Here is a 23,320-nt window from a genome sequence, read left to right as displayed (position 1 = left end):
AAATTCTGACTTTAATATCAAGAATTCTGATGCTAATGTCTGACTTTAAAGTGAAAATTCTTAATTTATTCTCAAGAATTCTGACACTTATCTCAGAATTCTGACTTTAAAGTGAGAATTCTGACTTTGTGACGTAGAACTATGAATTTTAGGGGGAAGTCAGAAAGTCCGAATTCTGACTTCAAAGTGAGAATTCTCACTTTAAAGTCAGAATTCTGATATTAATGTCAGAATTGTCACTTAAATGTCAGAATTCTGAGAATGAAGTGAGAATTCTCACTTTAGAATCAGAATTCTGAGAATAAAGTCAGAATTACTTTAATGTCAGAATTCTGAGAATAAAGTCATGCCAACCCTTTTTTCCCCCACTTCACTGGCCCTAATCCTCTTCCGTAAAAACTCAAATTATCGAGCAAGTAAATCTCATTTGTGACTGCCAACAAAGCTAATATTTTTTTATGTAAAAGAAAAATTGAATATTTGAAAACACAAATACAAAAAGGTCCTTCTTCAAATACATGACAGCATATACAGTGTGTGAATAGTGAAACATTGCCTCAATAAAGTGAATATTGGCGTTTGGCCAGACAAACAACAAAAACAAAGTGGACCCTCAGATACAGTATGTGACATTCTGATTCTGATTACCGGTACTATGAGCCTGTCGTTGCATGAATGAAATGCCAATGCACTTATTTTTATGCATGTGCATATAAACATAAAACACGGTCTTGCAGATTGTTATGACGGCTTTAGTCATCTAGCAATACCTTGACACATTCTAATGGCAAAGAATCACACCTCCAGTATCATTATTAAAATGTATTTATCATCTTTTCATCCCTGGTTTCTGATTATTATTATTTTTAAATCAAATAGGTAATTTTACCGATTTGACATGTCATCATCATTGCTCTCTCTTTTTTTAAATTATTATATTTTTTTTTTATTTGTATTTTGTATGTGGGTGAGTATGTGCGTGTGTGTGCATGTGTGCGTGTGAGTGTGTACTCATTAGTTCACCTAAAACCTATTAAAAATCCCATACCGTTCACCTAAACCGAATACTTCAGAATCCAGCAAGAGTTGTGAGGTTGTCTAGAGACCCAAGGAAGGATCAAAGAAAATAAAGGAAAGTGAAATCCAGCACCGACCAGACATTAGCTACTACCCACCGGGTTACCAACCAGAGTCTTTCACCAACCCAAGAAACATCTAAATTCCATAAATATCGCGGCATAATGGCTGACTTGACTCATCACTGACGTCAATAACATAACATCGTCTTTAAATCGTTCAAATCGATAATGATGGATGCAAAAAAAATACTTAACTTCCGTATTTTCACAACTATAAGGCGCACTTAAAAGTCTTAACTTTTCTCATAAATCGATGCTGCGCCTAATAGTGAGGTGTGCACAGAGTTACAAAATCTGTAAATGTTGTTGTGCTGTCTTCTGTAAGAGCTCTGCTTGACTGTCTGTGTGGGAGCATTTCTGCCGACAGACAGCGGAGCAGTGCCGACATATTGCTTATACATAGGAAATCCAGACCTGATTGAGGACTGGCAGGCATGAGAACCTGAAAGACTCAATTGAAAGATGATGTGAGTCTATTGGGTTCTCATGCCTGCCAGTTCTCAACCAGGGCCGGGTTTCCTGTTTATAAGATACAGTAGGACGTCATGGTGCTCATTGCTTTCTCTTTATAGAACTGCTCGACTAGAGGGAGTTATGCCACAATTTGTGAATAAAACGTGTCTGCTTGCACTAATGTTGGAGCTTTCGCAAAAGCCGGCATAATTTCTGAGGAGCCGCATGGTGACGAGACTCTGACAATACTACAATGACGAGAGAGAACCTGGCGTGTTTGATGGAGAACTAGTCCAGCTGTCCGTTTCAGATACAGAAGATGAGGATTTTGAAGAATTTGTGGATGAGGATTGATCAAAAGTAACGTGAGTACATTGTTAAATACTTCAAGCACAACCAAACTCACTGTATACATTGTTAAATACTTCAATAAAGTACAACCAAACTCAGTTTTGCTCCACTGCCTTTAAAAAAAATAAAAATACGCTATCGAGTGAAAGCATGCTACTATATACTTTGAGATAGCGTATGTTTAACCGTGCCTGCGCCCAATAGTGTGGTGCGCCTTATATGTGTGTTAAATACAGAAATAGCACCCATAAATGAGACTGCGCCTTTTAATAGCTTTTAATGCGCTTTATGGTCGTGAAAATGCGGTACTTAATTTCACTGACATTGTATTATCCCGCACCTGTTACCAACGTTGAGCGGCAGTTCCAGAATTAGCAGCTAGCAGTGTCAGCAGTTAGCCGTTAAACAAGTGCGAGAGCGATTAGATTACTTTTGAAAGGTGTAAATGGCTGTACATTTGATGCTGACAGCTTTACACAGTTGGCATGTTGATTTTTTATTTTTGTTTACCAACCAGGGCTCGGTTGTTCAAAACTCGGTTATATCTTTAACCACTGGTTAAGTAGATTAACCGTTATCTTGTTGTTCAAAACTCTGTTAACTTTAACCCACTGTTAACTTGCTGTTAAAGTTAACACACCTAGGGACCACCGCTAACTTTTTAACAGTGTTGTTAACTGCTGCCTTCATGATGCCCATTGAGCGCAAGAAAAAGAGAGTCTATCAAGGGCTTGACTTTGGCATTGGTGATTTTTCTGATGAAGAGTTACGCGCACGCTACCACTTACCAGTAATACAATGCCCAAATTTAGCCCAAAAATAGTCATTTAAAATTGGGATCGAATGCGGTCAAAATGTTGCCCCAAAATTAAGTTGCTTGTCCAATGAGGTCCAAATTTACTAACATTGTTGAAGATTGATCTGATTTAAAGAAGAGGGATAATGGGAAATGGAACGTGATAGTTATGGGTACAGGATTGGTGGTAGGCTGGAGAGCTCATACAATTTTCCAAATGGCCTCTTTGAAGTCGATCATGACTGATCCCACTGCAGGCGTTTTTGCATAATTAATGTTTATAATATCAGTCCATGGTATATGCACTGTAATACTTTTAATGGACCGTTTTTCTCCCTCTGGTTCCACTCATAATGTATGTATATATGTATGTATGTATTTATTCTTTTATTTATTTATTTGATTGATTTAATATTTTAACTTTTTTTTTTACAATGTCAGTGTGAATGGTAGTTTGTTGTTGTTTGTTTAATATTACTCATGAGGATTTTGGCAGGCACGGTAGCAGCCACCTTCACTGAACAGGTCCTCCCTCGCACATGGCGCATGCGCAAAACGCCAATATTGGTGGACGTTAGTGGATTGGATTGGACAGATGAAAGACATTAGAAAGAAAAGAACAGGAGAAGAGCTGTAAGTATTACGTTTGGGGTCTTGTTGACTACTGTGTTGATGTAATGCTAACGAGAGAACAGTTAAGAATGCATTTTTCAACGTAGGTTGTACGTCAAGCTGAACGTGTCTGTAGGCAGTGTAATTTAACTAAACATTATGCTACAGTGCTCGGATAACTAACACCACACGTTATGGCTCATTGTATGTGTTCAAACACCGCGCTTAAATTAGGAGCTAGGATATTAATTAGTTAATTATTTATTGTCAACCTTGTGAACCCAATAACGACACTATCGCTTGTGGTTATTTAGTAGCCACAGCTAACTGGTTTCATTGACTTTGTTGTTACCTTCGAAAGCTACGTTATTTTACCGCCTCAGATTTCATGTATTGTGTGTAATTTCATTGCGTTTTTTATTTTTATTTTTTATTTTTTAATATATAGCAGACCTTCAAAGTGGGAGTCATTCTGCACTGGAGCATGACGCAACAGTAGTCATTTTCATCGGGAGCCGGACGGTACATGATTTTATTTATTTATTTTATTTATTCATTTATACTTACATGCTATTTTTACCTCCAATTTTTTCATTGGAAGTCTTTCATGGGCGATCTAGAATTAGGCTACTTTTTGTCACCAAATTGGCGATGCGCTGATCGGCGCGGCAGGTGCACTTTTTATGACCAGGGAAAAAGGTGCAGCGCCCGCTAAGGCCGAGCGCAGTCTGCTTTCTGTTTGCCAGATGCGCTGGAGGTGCGGTAGCTGTGTTCGCTGGAAAGCCCAGAAAGGCGTACCCATCCCTGAACAGTTTTGTGTTGCGTTAACACAAAAATTGAGATGTGCCCGTTTTTACGCAGAGCACAAGTGCGCCAATTACGAAAAACCTATATGTCAGTTTTCAGGAATAAATGCTTTTTTTTTGTTTTGTTTCTTTGTGTTTACAGCTGCTGTCAAAAAGTGGGATGGAAGGCCACAGTACAAGAAATATATAATGTCATGGCTGACCATCTGAAACGTGCCCCTGCACGGTCTGGGGGTGCAGAGGTTACAACAACAACAAAAACTAAGTTATGTTTTTTAGAAGTGTTTTAATGTTTGTATAAAGTTCTTAAAAATCATATGTTCATCTTTAGTTTTTATTTAGTATTTTTGCCCATTTTTTGGAAAAGTTATAAAATAATTTATTTGTTATTTATGGTAATGTTGACAATAAATGTACTTTTTTTTTTAAATGTCTCATTCTTGATTAAAAATCCAGTCATGACTTTGTGATTAAATATTTTATTAGATTGTAATAATTATGATTAATGAATAATTTAAGGATGTCCTAGCAACCAAATTTATACTTTTTGGTTCACAAATTTTGACTGTAAAAGGACCTCTTTTTAACGTCTTGAAAATGACATCTTTTCACCTTTCACTTTTCAACCAAATTTAGACGTCTTTTGGACGGACACCAGTGACGTCTTTTCAACAAAGAGAGGTTACCTGTAATTTTTCTTGTTTGCTTTCACGTCAATAATGAGACAGAAAACAACACTGAATAGCGGCTAATTATTTACGTTAAATGTATTTAAATTTAATATTATATATATATATATATTTTTTAAATTAATTTTAATTTTAAACTAATTACAAATATTAGTAAAATCACAAGTCTTTTTGTAAATTATATATTTGAAAAATTACAGAAATAAATCTGTAAGATATACAGTAACATTTTGTTATTCTACTTTTTATTTAATTTTTTACAGTGTAGGTGGGGAGCTGGGTGACACGGATTGGTTGAGTAGATGATGTACCTTTATGGCTGGGCTTCTTTCGGACAGGACCTGCATTCTCTGGACTCTCTGGTAATATAGCATGAAACCAGTGGTGATGCAGGTGTTGGACTCCCAGGCTTCTGGAGGCCGGCCAGTGCTGCCCCACCTTGGCATCTGCGCCAGTTGCAGACTGCACTACAGCCCATCTGGAGCGCGTCCTCACACCAAAGCCGGAAGTCCCAAGAGTGGTTGGCGGTGCGGCGAGGGACAGCAAGGGAGGAAGCGCGAGGAGGCTTGGCTGGGCTACTCGAATGTTGGAGCGTTGCATGAGCAGGATGCTGCCCGCCATGAGATAGGCAATGCCCAGGCACACCAGCAGCATCTGAGCCTGCTTCAAGGGGCAGTGCAGTCTGGAGAGCAGCACCGCCATGCCCGCTCCAGTTACAGTCTCATCAAAGAGGAGGGGGGGGCCATTTCATGGATTAGGTGCAAGAATGACAGATCTAGTAACCTACTTACAACTTCATCATCTTGGCAGGAGCTGCAGGTTTTGGGAATGTCCCAGACATTTAGTCTTGGTCCTTCGTTGGCACACAGTCCAACAGTGCTGGTGGAACAATGGATGCTTCACAGCAAAGAGGGATTTAATATCCCAGTCCTGACCACCTGACCTGTCAGTGACTCCAGGACGGTCCTTGGGGGAGACACACACATGCAGGCACATAATATATGCAGCTGGACTACAAGCACAAGTATGTATTTCTGTATTTTTCATAAACAGGCGAATCTAACTCATTATTCTCCCCATATTTGAAACGCTGTTATCGTTATCATATGTGAAATGTCATCTAGCCATCTAGCATACAGGGCAGATGCCCGGTGGGCCGGCGTCCGATGCAGTGCTGTTTAGTTATTATTTTTCCTCCATTTTACTCCAAGAGACTGGCCCACAATATAGAGGGACTAGTCCATTAATCCATTTTGAATATAGACAGCAAACTGAAACAACATCAGTGGCAGAACAATGTTTTCGTCAGGTTTGATCTCTGATCGGGCTGGTAAGTCAAAATGCTAGGCCCGATTTTTTTTTTTGTGCCAGTCCGACCTTGGCTTCAAGGCTCGAAGTAAACTTACAGTAGGTTCAAAATGACTTTTTTGAGCAAATTGAAAAAATATAATTGTCATTACTTTCAAGCAATTTTAAGGACATTTGCTATATTTATTATGTACTGTATATGTCTTTTTAAAATTTATTATCTGTCATTGTTTTTTGGGAAATGTATGCATCATTAGTATTAATGGTATCTGCACTTGGTATCGATATTGGTGAGTCCTGAAGATTTGAGTATTGGTATCAGTATCGGTCAAAATAAAAAAGTGGTATCGAACATCCCTAGTCACGACCTGTCTTCCTTCACAATAAACATGATGTTAGCATTTTAGCAAGTCCACGGCCGTCCCCTGGAACTCATTTGGGGTTTGACATCTTTGACAAGACTAACGTCGATCAAAATAACAGATCTGCTGAAAAACGGCCGCAATGAGGAGCAATTAGTTGGCAATTCTGTTTCACCAAGAACCTTTACAGGATATCGCAATTCCAGAAGCACTATGGCAGCAATAGCGACACACACCTAGTGTAATTAATAGCGCCAACAATTGTATTTCTCTTCACCGTCTGTGCTACAACTGTCCTCAAATTACATATAGGTGACATATGAGCCAAAAATGACCATATATCCAGTATTTATTTTATTATGGGACTGCTGCAGAACAAAAAGCAGTAGCAGAAATGCTACTGCTTGCAAAGCAGGCACAAATTACTATCCTAGAAAAAAAGTATATTATTATAACATATTATTCGAGGATTTACAGGAAGTGACCCAGAAATGACCTGATTTCAACCGGAAGTGACCTGATTTCAACAGGAACTGACCCAGAAGTGACCTGATTTCAACAGGAACTAACTTGATTTCAACTACTACTTCCACAAGTACTACAAACGGCTTTCCACCTTACCTGAGTTAGCAGTCCCATTCAAAATTTCAACAGATATTTTTGTAGTTTTTATTATTATTCTGATTGCTGTAATATATGGCAGTGGTAGAACATACAGCATTGTATCTGTCGTTATGGAGTGAGGCATTTGTGTGGCATAAATATTCACAAAAATAAATCAAAGCACCCTATATAGCCTGGACATAATTTGAATTCCTTGTATAAAATAATAATAATAATAATAATAATACTGATAATACAATTAAAATGCTAATTGTTTTATATAAAACATTTTTTAAATTAGTGAAAATAGTTACTTTGCCTGGTAAGGAGTTACTTTTATTATGAAGTAATTCAATTAGTAACTCAGTTACTTTTGTTAGCAAGTAATGAGTAACTATAACTAATTACATTTTTTAAAGTAATGTTCTGTTAGTGAGCCGAGTCAGATAGAAGAAAAGCATTGGCCTGGAGCTTTAGACATAGTCCAAATTGACATGTAGGTTTGTGTTTGTGTCTTGCAGCATCTTGCAACATCTCCTCTGATGTGTTGTTCGTTCCAGTTCTCATGTTTGGTTCAAATTCATAACCTACCCTGGAGAAATAGTTATTTTATTACAATTTTGTAATTGCAATTTTGACTGTATTCTATTGCATGTAACCAAAAACAGAAGGCTGTTTCATCAACCTTTAATATTTTTTTTAAAATCTGGATTATCTTTCGGTCCAGATGTTCTATTTACTTGCAGCAGTATCTGATGATGTGTATCTCACCAACCCAATCTCTGCTATCTGAAACTCAGGGAAATGACATCATGTAATAAAAAAGAGCCTGGGAAGCGTATTAAGCATGCGTATGAGCTGAGGTTTATCACAGCAACAGACCTCTTACATTTGGAGATTAATTCGGTAGTATCTTCAAACAGTGAAGTAGATGCTGAAAATGCACTGCACGTTTATTCTCGGGTTAGACAAAGTGTTTGGAAAATTACGGCTACTTTCAAAAGCCTTTTCTGTCCCACATCCCCAAATATTTTGTGCAGCCTAAAGAGGTTCCCATAAAACAAAATGCCCTTCATCTCAATTCTATTACTGTGTCACTTGTGCACCCACAAAAAGTAGGGGCGCAGTGCTCCAGACGACAAAAGCAACAGTTGTCTGCATTAATTAGGTTCAACGTCTGAATACATGAAATTACATGATATTATCGTCGTTCCCTGGTTTGTTCAACGATGTGCATGTGCAAGTATCCGAGGTCTGCAATTTCCAACAATCCCTCTCCCTCAAAATTCCCCACTATTTACATAGGAGAATGTTTGAATAGAAAGATTACCTTCAATCGCGTGTATCCACGAACAGCATCGCTCCGGTCACCTCAGCTCGCCAGCGTTCCGAAAACTGCTTTTATATCATTTCCCTCTCTTACTCTCGGTCTCTCTCTCTCTCTCTCTCTCTCTCCCTCTCCCTCTCTCTCGCTCTCTCTCCCTCCCTCTCCCTCTCTGCCTCCGTCCCGATAATAGAATGTACCGTACCATGTGTGTGCGCTGGCGCGCGCGCACGTGTACTCTTGTGGGGAGGGGGAGCCAGTTTAATTTGCATCGATGATGTGCAAGCGTCACGGCGTCTTCACTGTGCAAATGGGTGAGTCGTGTTCAGTAGTCCGCAGGGTGTTCTACACGGTGCCGTATCCGTCGCACCGATCAAAGAGCTTGACACACTACTGACACGGCGAGTTTTCAAGACGGGAAATATAAACCTCAACCACACTTACTGTTCGAAAGACAGTCGGCTTTGTAGAAACAAGGAGTGATAAGAAGCAACAAATGAAGACACAACATGAATCCCAGCTTGGTTTGGTACTATAGGTAAAGCATAACGACTGGACTTAACCATGACTCATAGGTGACGCATTAAAAGTCAGTCAACCATGTGGGACCCAGTTGACGTCTTTACATTTCAGCACCGCGAACAGCGCCTCTTCTGCACGAACAGATCAAATGAAAGAGTGAAGAGCAAACCGCCTGGTCAAGTCTGATTGGCCTTCAAACTATAGTCTTCAAAAACCGATATGGTCTAGACACAAGTGCCTGCTTGGTGTCTTGAAATGTGAGCATCTCCAGTCTTTTCATTTAGCGGGAGGTTTTTAGATGTTAACAATGTTAATAACGTTAATAAAAATCATAAAACATCTGAGGATCATCTGGAGCATCTGGGGATGCTGGAAGTAGATGTTCCCCTGACTTCCCTCATTGTTGGGAAGTCATGGTGGATGGATGCTAAATAAAATGTGAGTGTTCGCACTTTCCAGGGGACAAAATGCCTTTTCCCTTTTTGCATTCTTTTTCCATTTTGTTTTGTTAAATGTTTTACCCCCAGAGAAAATTGGTATCACATACTGCTGTATTAAAGTTGCATGCATCACAGAGAGTTCATTCACACATGAGGTTTAATTCCTTGCTCAGGGCACCTCGGAAGTTGTCAGGAAGCTGACTCCCATTTCTCAAACAACCAGCCCTATTTTCCATTCTTTTTCTGTTCCACAATCTGACTTTAACCTTTGACATTCGAATGTCACTGAGCCACTTTATTTCACCACAATGTATAAATACTCACAAAATATGCACAGTAGTAATAGTGAATAGTCAATACAGAGAATATCCTGTATAGATACTGTGTATAAGGGCCCGACTGATATGGATGTTTCTGGGCAGATGCCAATTTTTGGCTGAAATTCGAATGTCCAAGACGCCCGCGGTTGGACTGAATTACACTGTTTCCAGTAGCTATTTTCTATTTTTTCTCTATACAACACTTTAACATTTCTCAAGTATGTTAACAACAGACGCTGGTTGTGATCTTACCTAACCTTGCTCTGCAAGCTGAACTTTCGCAGTATTTCTGAGTTCACAGACTCTCGAGAATACATTTTGTACTGAGCCCGCTGATTTTCCCCGATCCGTACAAAACGTGTATCACAAAGCGGTATTGTGTTTGGGGGCGGGATATGCAGCTGTGTCGAAACCAGGAAGCGCTAACATGTGGGAAACAAACAAACCTAACGTGGACAAATGGACGCTGCAATTAATTCTGTTCGCAGAAATACTCACCGTTTCCTTGTTGAATGTTGAATAGCGAGAGGCGCTTCGTGCATTTTTAGCAAAGATGTTCGTGCTTTTTTTCCTATGACGAGGAAGAAGACGACATTTTCATCCGTTGCCGTGATTAGTCAAAACAAAAGTTAGGTAGATGTGTACAAGATGCATCGACCAATCAGATCCAAGGATCCTCAGACAAAAATCTTTGTTTCTTGGGTTGTTTTGCAGCTTCTACATGATAACGTCTTGACTTCCGAACAACTGGGGAACGGGTATGTATGCCGTAAAGCAGTCTGCACGTTTGTGGCAGAGTTCCCATCATCCACCATAAAATTGCTTAGTGCCAGTAAAAATGATACAGGCCCCCTCAGGCCATGACAAAGGCTTCATTAATCTAGCTGTAAGTCAATGTTTCATCAGCAGAATTATGAAAATATTAATTGAAGTCTGCGATTGGCTGGCAATCAGTTGAGACTGTACCCCGCCTAATGCCCGAAGCCAGCTGGGATAGGCTCCAGCGCCCCCGCGACCCTTGTGAGGACAAGCGGTTAAGAAAATGGATGGCTGGATGGATGAATTGAATTGAAGGTTCAAAAGTTAATTAATTAGTTAATTTAATCGGTTGAGCCCTAATATATAGGCATACCATATACATTAATATACATATACACTCCATTTCATCTTTTTTTTATATTAAATGACTCAAGCATAAAATAAAGAATGGTGATGAGATTGGGCTGGCCAGCAATAACCTCTAAGTAATAATAATAATAATAATAATAAAGTTGCATGATTAAACAAGATGGGCCTTGAATGCACCACAATAGTCAGAGGAGATAAAAAACACACACACACACAAAAACACTGGTCTTGCTCCTGGCCTCCAACACAGACCTGGAATTAAAGAAAACTGGAGAGAGTGGAAATGAAGAAAACTGGAAATTGTACAAATTGAAAGGTGCTAAAATAAATACATAAATATAAAACAGTAACAGTGCTAAACACTGATTCACAGAGCAAGCACTTCTACCAAGTCATCCACATGGCTCCTGGCAATCACTCCTGGCTCAACATTGCATTATCTCCAGCTAGCATGGCACTGAAACGCTGGTAACATTGGCAACTTCTGCTCTTCTCTGAACTGCCTTGTTGATGCTGGTCCTGCCTTTAGAATAAGTGTCTAAAAAAAAAAAAATACACACTTTAGCGTACTGATGGACTGACGTGTTTTCATTGCATTTCCGTCCACAACATCCTTTCCTCGTCTCCTGAAGTTAGCTTTTTTTCATCTCTACCTGACAATACAACTGTTTTATTGTCATTCAAACATACAGGTCAGATCGGACTACTTCAAAAGCAGGATGCGGGAGTTGACAGTCAGCTGTCCGGATCTGAGCTCTTCCTGTTTCTGCATTTTTCGGAGCAGACTCACAGAAATTGATCACCTCGGACAAGACAGAAACATTTGCTGCTGTCTTACCGCAGCACTATGCTTTAGTATCTTCCTGTAGCACAATACCTCAGTATTTTTATTTTTCACTGCCTCTCTCTTAACTCATTCACTCCCAGCCATTTTCGCGAAAGCACTTCCCTTCGCTCCCAGCTGTTTTACTAGATTTTGACAGATTTTTCAAGGCCCACAGAATATTGTGTTGTACTGCTATAAAAACATGGAACCTACCAATAGAAAGATTCTCTTACATTTGTATCTGTTTCCGTTTTGTAGCAATTGGCATTAGAATAAAGCTAAGTGTCATCATTATTCACAAACCTGTTGAAAAAAGGGAAAAAAAGCTTTTTCTGATTTGAAATGTGATCTCTTGTACTCTGCTTGCATCTGTTGGCCGTTTTTTGTAATAACTACCATTGCTTTAAGCGACCTCTTCAGGTTAGAAGCTGCATCTATGCCTTCTGTATGCTCTAGCATTAAAAAAAAAAACATTTAAAAAAACATATAAACACGTTTTTGGGAGTGAAAGACAACGTATTAAACATATTTATACATTTTTGGGGTTGAATGAGTTAATAATTATGTCAATTACTCTGATGCATTCCTGGGAAATATTAAGGTCCAGAGAGATGCTTTAGCATGCCAGATATGAATTGTAGTTACGGTGGTGTTACATCTGGCTTCCTCATGTCCTTCAGTTCCTATACCGGGTGGTAAGAGATGTTCTGATCCATCTTATCCACTCGATTCATGGTGACATCGTAGTCCAGAACCAGTGTCTTCTCCGTGATCAGACTGTACCCACTCCTCCGATGAATATGCATTGGACTCGGGGTATTCTTCGTCGTCTGATTGAACGTCCGCCTGTGCAGAAGTGCTCGGTTGTGCGCCGCGTTTTCCGGCGTTAGCATCGCTAGCCGGTGAGGCTTTATGACGTGATCATAGCCGCCGCGTCAACGCTTCCAACTTCGGCGTCAACCTCGGAGTCACCATCATCATCATCGTCGTCATCAATGTGCTCTTAAGCATTGGTCGATGCTTTTCGTCTTTGAAAAAAATGCTCAAGCGTGAGCTGCTTGCAACCGGTCACCATTTTCGCTTCCTCAGCCATTCTCCCCTCAGCACTCTAGCGCCGCCTCACTTCTTCTACTGACACCTACCCAATCTTGTCCAAAGAGAGTCATTGCTGCCATCTAGTGCCCAAAAATAGTCATTATACTAACTAGATCTGCTTGATACTTTCAGTACAGCTGGCCAAGGCTTTCCTCCACCCGTTTCCTTAGGATTTTACTAAACGTTATTAAACGTTTTTGGCAGTCAAAGAGTTAAAAGAAATAAAGAGGGTAGACTCTCTGGCAAGGAAGCTGTAAAGAAATAATGTTAATGACTAATAATTATTAACAACTACAAAATATCCACCTCATCTAATATTTTATCTTGGGGTCTTGTTCACGAGTGAGGGTAGGTTGGAGTGGGAGATCGACAGGCGGATCGGTGCAGCGTCTCCAGTGATGCGGATCTCTATCGGTCCGTTGTGGTGAAGAAGGACCTGAGTCGAAAGGCAAAGCTCTCGATTTACCAGTTGGTCTACGTTCCTGCCCTCACCTATGGTCACGAGCTGTGGGTTGTGACTGAAAGAACATCATCCGCGAGGGCCTCAGAGTTGAGCCGCTGTTTGTCCGAGTCAAGGCGCTGGAGGCACTATGTTTCTCGGCTGGCCTGAGAACGCCCATCCAGATTGAAACTGGATGGATAATTTTTAGTCTGAACAGTCACAAAGCACATGAAATCAGATTTTTGTATCATATCCGATTTGGACAGGATGCGTCTCAGTCTGATCAGCTCGAAACACTCAGTATGGATTTGACTGTCCGTGACGTCACTCTCAACGACCAAATGCGCCCGACAAACGCTGTCGGCTCCGCTCATGCTCGACCCGGAAATACAGTGACAGTTTACGTTACCCTACTTGCGCTGAAGCCAGTCTCACTACCCCATCAGTTCTTCACATGTGCAGTTCTGTCAATTAGTGCCCGGCCGTAGCCATAGACATATTGTTGTTAAAAAAATAAAAAATAAAGGAAAAGAAAACCACTTCATGCGCTTGCAAGTAACGGGAGGTAAACAGCGTCATAATGACGTCAAACACTCCACGTGCTGGGCGTCGCCTCTGTTCCTCCAATCTAAAATGTTTTCTATATGATTAAAGTAACTATTCAACAAAATTCATATATGAATTTTATAGGAATGTATTAAAATGTATATAGTAAAATCAAGGTGGCACGGTGGATGACTGGTTAGCACGTCCGCCTCCCAGTGCAGAGGACGTGAGATCGAGTCCGGGCTTCGGCCTTCCTGGGTGGAGTTTGCATGTTCTGCCCGTGCTTGCGTGGGTTTCCTCCAGGTACTCTGGTTTCCTCCCACATTCCAAAGACATGCATGGCAGGTTAATTGAACACTCCAAATTGTCCAGAGGTGTGATTGTGAGTGTGAATCATTGTTTGTCTCTGTGTGCCCTGCGATTGGCTGGCAACCAGTTCAGGGTGTACCCCGCCTACTGCTCGAAGCCAGCTGGGATAGGCTCCAGCGTGACCCTTGTGAGGAAAAAGCGGTTAAGAAAATGGATGGATAGTAAAATCACATACATTTAATATCTAATTCTAGTTAATTATTTCTTAGTATTTTAGGATGAGATCCGCCTGGAGTTCCTAAAGGCTCTGGATGTTGTGGGGCTGACGTGGTTGACACGCCTCTACAACATCGCGTGGACATCTGGGACAGTGCCTCTGGATTGGCAGACTGGGGTGATGCCCCCCCTTTTTAAGAAGGGGGACTCGAGGGTGTGTTCCAACTATAGAGGGATCACACTCCTTAGCTTCCCTGGTAAGGTCTATTCAGGGGTGCTGGAGAGAAGGATCCGTCGGGAAGTCGAATCTCGGATTCAGGAGGAGCAGTGTGGTTTTCGTCCCGTCCGTGGAGCAGGGTACCAGCTCTACACCCTCAGCAGGATCCTCGAGGGTGCATGGGAGTCCACATGTGCTTTGTTGACTTGGAGAAGGCGTTCGACCGTGTCCCTCGGGGAGTCCTGTGGTGGGTGCTTCGGGAGTACGGGGTACCGAGTCCCCTGATATGGGCTGTTCGGTCCTTGTACGACCGATGTCAGAGTTTGGTCCGCATTGCCGGCAGCAAGTCGAATTTGTTTCCAGTGAGTTGGACTCCGCCAAGGTTGCCCTTTGTCACAAATTCTGTTCATAGCTTTTATGGACAGAATTTCTAGGTGCAGTCAAGGCGTTGAGGAAGTCCGGTTTGGTGGCCTCAACATTGCATCTCTGCTTTTTGCAGATGATGTGGTGCTGTTGGCTTCTTCGGGCCGTGATCGCCAACCCTCGCTGGAGCGGTTCACAGCCGAGTGCGAAACGGTTGGGATGAAAATCAGCACCTCCAAATCCAAGACCATGCTCCTCAGTCGTGAAAGGGTGGAGTGGCCTCTCCAGGTTGGGGATGAGATCCTGCCCCAAGTGGAGGAGTTCAAGTATCTTGGGGTCTTGTTCACGTGTGAGGGTAGGTTGGATCGACAGGCGGATCGGTTCAGCCTCTGCAGTGAAGCGGACTCTGTATCGGTCCGTTGTGGTAAAAAAGGAACTGAGCCAAAAGGCGAAGCTCTCGATTTACCAGTCGATCTATGTTCCTACTCTCACCTATGGTCACGAGCTGTGGGTTGTGACCGAAAGAACAAGATTCAAGCGGCCAAAATTAGTTTCCTCTGCAGGGTGTCTGGTTTCTCCGTTAGAGATAGGGTGAGAAGCTCGGTCATCCGGGAGGGAATCAGTGTCGAGCCGCTACTCCTCCGCGTTGGGAGGAACCAGTTGAGGTGGCTTGGGCACCTGGTTCGGATGAATCCTGGACGCCTCCCTGGAGAGGTGTTCCGGGCATGTCCCACCAGTGGGAGGCCCCAGAGATGACCCAGGACACACTGGAGAGACTATGTCTCGGCTGGCCTGGGAACGCCTTGGGATACTGTCGGAGGAGCTGGTTGAATTGGCTGGGGAGAGGGAAGTCTGGGCTTGCCTGCTAAAGCTGCTCCCCCGCGACCCGACCCCGGATAAGCGGCAGATGTTGGATGGATGGAATTGTCGAGATGTTTTTTTCCCCCGCCCAATCAGCATGCTGGGGTTTTGGGGGGTTCGTTAATGTCTGGATAGGAGGACGTTATGCGTTACAAGATTGCGTTTTTCTTTTTTTACTACAATCATCCACCATTAGTACATACTACATATTAAAGGAGTAGGCGCCATTTTTTTGCAAATTGAGGATTATATTTACATTATGAATGTATGGAGCCAAAATTGACTTTTGAGCATATTCTGATATGATATTATTGTTGCATTTATATTGTCCATTAAAGTTAGAATTTGTACTCGGTTGTAAGTAATTTTTATAATGACATTGTGACCTTTCCCTCAAAGTACATTCATCAGGAACTGCATAAAGATCTCCCCTTGCGGATTATGTCAAGTTGGCCGCTGCTAAGTGGGCAATTACAGACCACCCCTGAATGACAAATAAAATGATCATCAAAAATGAGGAACTCACATGTCTTCCTCTGTATTCGCCACAGTCAGTGGTCACTTGGACAAGTCTCGGTGGGAGTGTCTGTGCTACATAGCCCAGGTAAGTGGCCAGAACAAGGAGAGCGAGCACCCCAAGGCAGACGAGCAAAATGCAGCGTCTGGAAAGCACCAGGAAGGGGCTGATGTAGTGTCTGTGTCGAACATACTGCACCTCCTCTTCATCTTCCTCCTGCACCAGGTAACGGTACTCTGTCCTTTCCGGGACCTCAAACGCATCCTCATTCATCTTCTATCTAGGACAACAGACAGAAAACTCAACTGTACAATATGTAGCATTTCAGGTGATATGTACTGCACTATGGCTTACAATGGCTTAACTCATTCACTCCCAGCCATTTTCACTGAAGCCCCTTCACTCCCAGCTGTTTTACTGGATTTTGGCTGATTTTGCAAGGCCCACCGAATATTGTGTTCTATTGCTATAAAAACATGAAACCGACCAAAAGAAAGATTAGTCTCTTATTTCATCAGGAAAAAAAGTATATTTGTATCTGTTTTGCTGCAATTAGTATTAGAACATAGCTAAATTTCATCATTATTCACAAACCTGTTAAAAACACTGCCAAAAAGAGCTTGTTGCAACATGGCCCTGGCTGATCTCTTATACTCTGCTGCCACCTGCTGGCTGTTTTTGTAATAACCACCATCGCATTAAGCGACTTTTTTAGGTCAGAAACTATATTAAAGCCTTCTGTATGATCTAGCATTAAAAAATATATATATATATTTTTAAACGTAAATACGTTTGTGGGAGTGAAGGACAAAGTATTTAAAAAAAAACATATGTAAGTTTTTGGCTTTGAATGAGTAATAAAGGTTAAGGGAGTTGGGTTTGTGCATCAATGTCCTAGATTCAGTTAATTATCACTTGATCTGGTTTTGCAAAGTACCCACCACATGATTATAAATGCCAACTCCAGAGCGAGTCAAGTTAGCCAAGCATAGGAAATGGATGGATGGATGGGTTTATACTCTTTCCAAAAATTTAGTCTAGATTTAGTTCACGATTGCTAACTACTTAATTTATGTGATGGCTCCAGCCTACCTCTATTTAATTTGCACGTCGCCCAAGTCATGTTGAACATGTTGAACAAGTGGGCCATTGAAGACAACACAGGCACATTCTACTCTGACAAATGTATTTGTTATATTAAATATACGCATATAATAATGGCAATATGAATTAATAACATTATATAGTATCAATAAAATAAATATATTATCAAAGAAGCATCCATCCATCCATTTTCTTAACCGCTTGTCCTCACAAGGGTCGCTGGAGGCTATCCCAGCTGGCTTCGGGCAGTAGGCGGGGTACACCCTGAACTGGTTGCCAGCCAATTTCAGGGCACACAGAGACAAACAACCATACTCACAATCACACCTATGGACAATTTGGAGTGTCCAATCAACTTTCCATGCATGTCTTTGGAATGTGGGAGGAAACCGGAGTACCCGGAGAAAAGCCACGCAAGCATGGGGAGAACATGCAAACTCCACCCAGGAAGGCCGAAGCCCGGACTCGATCACACGTCCTCTGCACTGGGAGGCGGACGTGCTAACCAGTCATCCACCGTGCTGCCCATCAATAAAGCAATAAAATAATATTAAAATGTATTCATAACAATATTATATTACATTACACACACACATACACACGTAAATAGTGGATGTCGTGTCCTCCGGACCAAAGAGGAAAGTACCATTCGGACTTTTATGGATTTATGGATATTCAAGTACAAAAGCCAGCATCTGTGATGGCTGTGTTAGTGCCATCGGGAACTTACACATCTGTGAAGGCACTAGTAATGCTAAAAGGTACGTTCAGGTTTTGGCAAAACATATGCTGCTATCCATGCAACGTCTTTTCCACGGACAGCCCTGCTTATTTCATCAAGATAATGTCAAACCACATTCTGCAGGTGTTACAACACTGAAAATGTGAGGCACATTATGAAGCGTAAAATGCGACAACGGAGACTCCGGACTGTTGAACAGCTGAAGTTGTACATTAAGCAAGAATGTGAAAAAATTATGTGTCAAGATCCGTTCCTCGAGGGCCTGAGTCCTGCATGATTTTGAGGTTTCTCTACTCCAACACTCCTGATTCAATTATCAGGATTATTATCAGGCTCCTGCAGAGCTTGCTAATGAGCATTAATATGAATCAGCTGTGTTGAACGTGGGAAACCTCTAAAACATGCAGGACTCATCAACACTTAGTGTCCTCAGTTGGTAAATGTTGGTAAAAGAAAAGGTGATGTTACACATGACCCTCTCCCAGTTTTTTGGGGGGGACGCGTTACAGCCATAAAATTCAAAGTTAATGATTATTTGCTAAAAACAATCATGTTTATCAGTTTGAACATTAAATATCTTGTCTTTGTAGTGTATTTAATTAAATGTAGGTTGAACATGATTTGCCAATCATTGTATTCTGTTTTCATGTTTAACAAATCCTAACTTCATTTAAATATTTAAATTGGGTGTGTAGATGGATGGATGGATGGATGAATGGATGGATGGATGGATGGATAGATAACAGTTTTTACTGTTCATAGAGGGCAAAAAAAGTTTAATAGAGGGCAAAAGAAAGTTTTAAGAAAGAAAGAAAGACTATGTGCATGGATAGCTCTGATGAGTTGTTGAAAGTAAAAACAAAATATTCATAAATTACGTAATCATCATATCTCAAAAACACAATATTTGTAAATAAATAAATACATTTTAAAAATTGTGTGTTTAGGCATACATTTCCTATTACTCCACAAGGGTTCAGCAGCTTCAGGCATCGCTGTCAAATTCTTCACCAGCAAAGTATGCTACATCTATTACTCAACAAACATCATTCTTGCAAATTAGGCAAAGTATTCTTTCTCTATTTGTCCATTGTACAAGAAGACAGCTTGTGAACTTGCATGGTGCAATCCTAATGTTGCTTGTGGCGTACACTAAAGTGATTTCCTGTGGAACTAAAAAGTGGAAATCATACTGGTAGTTACTATGAATAAACAATGCCACGCTGGGATATTGTTAACAGATATGAAAACCCCTATAGTGTAACTGCACGATCTTAACAGTGTTTGATGAGGTACAATAGTTGTTGTTTTTGATGTGCCGTGTACACTTTACAGTAAAACTTTGCCGGAACTGGGCGAGCACAGCACTGCAAGCAACACTTGTTACGTATTTCAAAACTTCTAGGCTATGCACTCGTAAAAAAAACATAAGATTCAAATCTGGAAAATATGAAGTTACAATTGCAAATTTCCTTAACACAGGAAGTATAGGTGTGATTCAATATGTGTGACTGTGATCATTACAAAAATGCATTGAACCCTAACACGGTTGTCGTGCATATGTTCTTTATGTAAAAAATATATTGCGTAAAAAAACAACTCCGTTTCCTGCATCTATTGGATTTACTGTATGTAGTGTAAAACAGGATATTCACAGCAAAATATGTACCCATGTTTACAAAGTTGCGGTTTCGTTTCGTAAACATACTCAAAAATAAATTTGAATCTGCATTTTGCTTTACTTACCATGAGCTGAAAAGGCAACACAAACACAAGTAAACTCCAAAAACCAGTCAAGGAAGGCTCCACTTGAAAAGATGAAATCCAGCCATCCTCTGCTCTGATCTTTGATTGTCAATGTTTACATTCTGCATTACGGTAAGGCAACGCCAACGCGTTGCAAAAGCATATTTCAAATTAAAAGCCTCAAATAAATGTCAATGTTTTTTTTGTTTTTTTTAAACAATAAAAAAAAATCCTCTGTTATCACGCCGCCTTTCCACTTCTGGGAGATAGTTGTTTCCCTTTATACCAACAGATTCTGGAAAGATATGTCTCGTTTTAATATGGATCATATTGACTCTAATTTTAGTTTTTTTCTGGGGGGGAAAAAATGGTTTATGGAATAAAAACGATAGTTTATAAAAGCGTGTTTTAAAATAAACTTAATAATTATTTTTAGCAAAATCTCATACAATCTCTCACATACACAAATCTAAAGTTAGTCATTCAAAACCATTGTTGTCAGTTTTTGAAATTCAAACCAAACAATACATTAACTCTTTGACTGCCGGACGTTTTCAGAAACGGGATGTCGCCAGTGCCAGCCGATTCAAGCATTTTGACTGATCTTTCAAGGTCCACAGAAAATGTTGTGTTTGGACTATGGAAACACACCTACTACCAAATGAAAGATTGAACTCTCATCTCATCAGAAAAAAAAAGTTTGTTTCTACCTTATTTCGTTCTTCAGTAATCAACAATAGAAAATGGTTAGTTTCACCGAAATGCTCTGTTTTGAAACAAAAAGCGGAGAAAAAGAGCTTTTTGTGAAACGATGTTATTTCATGCACTCTAGTGAATTCTACACTTCTTTTTGTCCATGAATGATGCCACAAACACCTAAATAGTGCTTTACTTCTGTAATACACCACCACCAACAATGAAAAAGTGTTTTGGGATTGCAAAATACGTTTATTTCCATTCAACAGTGTAACAATTTGACAAAACAATTTCGCAAACTATTTACAAACGTGTGCAACTGTGGTACTATTTACAATTATGTGGATGTTTCAAATACAGTTTTTCTTTTTGTAACACTGCCCTGCAAGGAGAGGTTGCAGGAATTGCACAACAGATTACGTTTCACTTTGATTGTCCGTTTCGCGTGCAGACGTTACACTTTCTTGACGGCCTTTTTTTCCGGGGAATAGCAAGTAGCAGACTGTACCCACTCCTCCGATGAATATGCATTGGACTCGGGGTACTCTTCGTCGTCCGATTGAACGTCCGCCTGAGCGTGCTCGGTTGTGCTCCGCGTTTTCCGGTGTTAGCATCGCTAGCCCATAAACCTTTATGAAGTCGTCATAGCCGCCGCGTCAGCGCTTCCAACTTCGGCGTCAACCTCGGAGTCACCATCATCATCATCGATGATGATCATCGTCGTCATCAATGTGCTCTTTAGCGTTGGTCGATGCTTTTCGTCTTTGAAAAAAACTGCTCGAGCGTGAGCTGCTTGCAACCGGTCGCCATGTTCTCTTCCCTTCCCCAGCCATTGTCGCCTCTAGCTCCGCCTCACGTCTTCTACTGACGCCTACCCGATCTTTTCAAAAGAGAGTCATTGCTGGCATCTAGGGGCCAAAAATAGTCATTAGGCTAACTCGATCTGCTTGAAACTTTCACCACAGCTGGGCAAGGCTTTCCTCCACCCGTTTCCCAAAAAAATTAAATAAAATTGGAGAACGTCTTTTAACGTCCTTGGCGGCCCTCTGTAGGTTTTTACTAAACATCATTTAACATTTTTGGCAGTCAAAGAATTAAAATGCTTTGTGGGAGGAGTAATTGTGGCATTTTCAAAATTGGGTATATTTAGATGAATTAGACACAATTCTTTTTATTTCCTATTTCTGATAAAGATTGGGAATACTCAAAATCTCATTTGAGCAGGATTTGAACCAGCTACTTGAGGATTACTGCTCAGACCTTCTACAGTCCTCCGCTATAACAACTGAGCTATCAAAGGTTGCTGTATCTTTTCAAGAACATCTGAGGAATGGGGAAAACAAAGTATAACGCGACAACGAGCGACTGTGGCATTTTCAAGTTTGTATCTTTAGATGATTTGGAGAAATTTATTTTTATTCCCTATTTGTGAATACGTTTTGGAATTCTCCAAAAACAAAACCAGATTAGAACGAGCGACGTAAGAACTTCAGCTAAGACACTCTACAGTGCTCGGCTCTACCAACTGAATTTACAAAGGATGCTGTGTCTTGAGAAATAAAACAAGAATTGGGAAAGATGACACGGATGTGGAGAAGAGTTGATGAAAATGCTTTGTGGAACAAGAAGTAATTGTGGCATTTTCAAATTGGGTATATTTAGATGAATTAGCCACAATTATTTGTATTTCCTATTTTTGATCAAGATTGGGAATTCTTCCAAAAACTCCTTTGAGCAGGATTTGGACCTGCGACCTAAGGATTTCAGCTGAGACCTTCTACAGTCCTCCGTGCTACCAACTGAGCTATCGAAGGTTGCGGTGTGTGCTCAAGAACATCTGAGGAATGGGGATAACAAAGTACAAAGGGGCAACGAGCGACTGTGGCATTTTCAAATTTGTATATTTAGATGATTTGGAGACATTTATTTTTATTTCCTATTTGTGAATATGTTTGGGAATTCTCCAAAAACGTCTTCAAACCAGATTAGAACCAGCGAACCTAAGAATTTTAGCTGAGACACTCTACAGTGCTCGGCTCTACAAACTGAATTTACAAAGATTGCTGCGTCTTCAGAAATAAACTAGGAATTGGGACATGACAAAGGCTGCTGTGTCTTGAGAAATAAAACAGGAATTGGGAAAGATGACAGGGATGTGGAGAAGAGTTGATGAAAATGCTTTGTGGAACAAGATGTAATTGTGGCATTTTCAAATTGGGCAAATTCAGATGAATTAGCCACAACTATTTGTATTTCTTATTTTGGTCAAGATTGGGAATTCTTCCAAAAACTCCTTCAAGCAGGATTTGAACCAGCGACCTAAGGATTTCGGCTGAGACCTTCTACAGTCCTCCGCTCTACCAACTGAGCTATCAAAGGTTGCTGTGTTTTCTCAAGAACATCTGAGGAATGGGGATAACAAAGTACAAAGCGGCAACGAGCGACTGTGACATTTTCAAATTTGTATATTTAGATGAGTTGGAGAAATGTAATTTTATTTCCTATTTTAGAATATGTTTGGGAACTCTCCAAATACATATTCGAACCAAATTAGAACCAGCGAACCTAAGAATTTTAGCCCAGACACTACAGCACTCGGCTCTACAAACTGAATTTACAAAGATTGCTGCGTCTTCAGAAAAAAACTAGGAATTGGGACATGACAAAGGTTGCTGTGTCTTGAGAAATAAAACAGGAATTGGGAAAGATAGCGCGGATGTGGAGAAGAGTTGATGAAAATTCTTTGTGGAACAAGAAGTAATTGTTGCATTTTCAATTTATATTAAG

The 23,320-nt window shown here is 40.7% G+C and overlaps 1 protein-coding gene and 1 non-coding gene across 2 annotated transcripts in view; both read right to left on the bottom strand.

Moving 5' to 3' along the window:
• The window catches only part of wscd1b (WSC domain containing 1b), a 64,390-nt gene extending 55,799 nt beyond the window's left edge, over window positions 1-8,591 (bottom strand). Inside the window, exons 1-3 of the mRNA XM_077547588.1 lie at window positions 8,450-8,591; window positions 5,638-5,812; window positions 5,158-5,528 (exon numbers count right to left, since the gene is read on the bottom strand). Coding sequence (XP_077403714.1) covers window positions 5,158-5,528; window positions 5,638-5,687 — 421 coding nt within the window. The 5' untranslated portion in view covers window positions 5,688-5,812; window positions 8,450-8,591. The remainder of the gene's footprint in view (window positions 1-5,157; window positions 5,529-5,637; window positions 5,813-8,449) is intronic.
• A 14,233-nt stretch (window positions 8,592-22,824) lies between these two features.
• trnay-gua (transfer RNA tyrosine (anticodon GUA)) lies at window positions 22,825-22,912 on the bottom strand. Its single transcript is given in 2 exon segments — window positions 22,825-22,860; window positions 22,876-22,912. It is a non-coding gene; the product is annotated as a tRNA-Tyr (tRNA).
• Window positions 22,913-23,320: the final 408 nt, after the last annotated feature.

This window comes from Vanacampus margaritifer, chromosome 16 (assembly GCF_051991255.1).
Source record: "Vanacampus margaritifer isolate UIUO_Vmar chromosome 16, RoL_Vmar_1.0, whole genome shotgun sequence".
NCBI classification, from domain to species: Eukaryota; Metazoa; Chordata; class Actinopteri; order Syngnathiformes; family Syngnathidae; genus Vanacampus; species Vanacampus margaritifer.
Note: the sequence above shows the minus strand (reverse complement) of the source record. Positions and strands in the feature narration are given on the sequence as shown.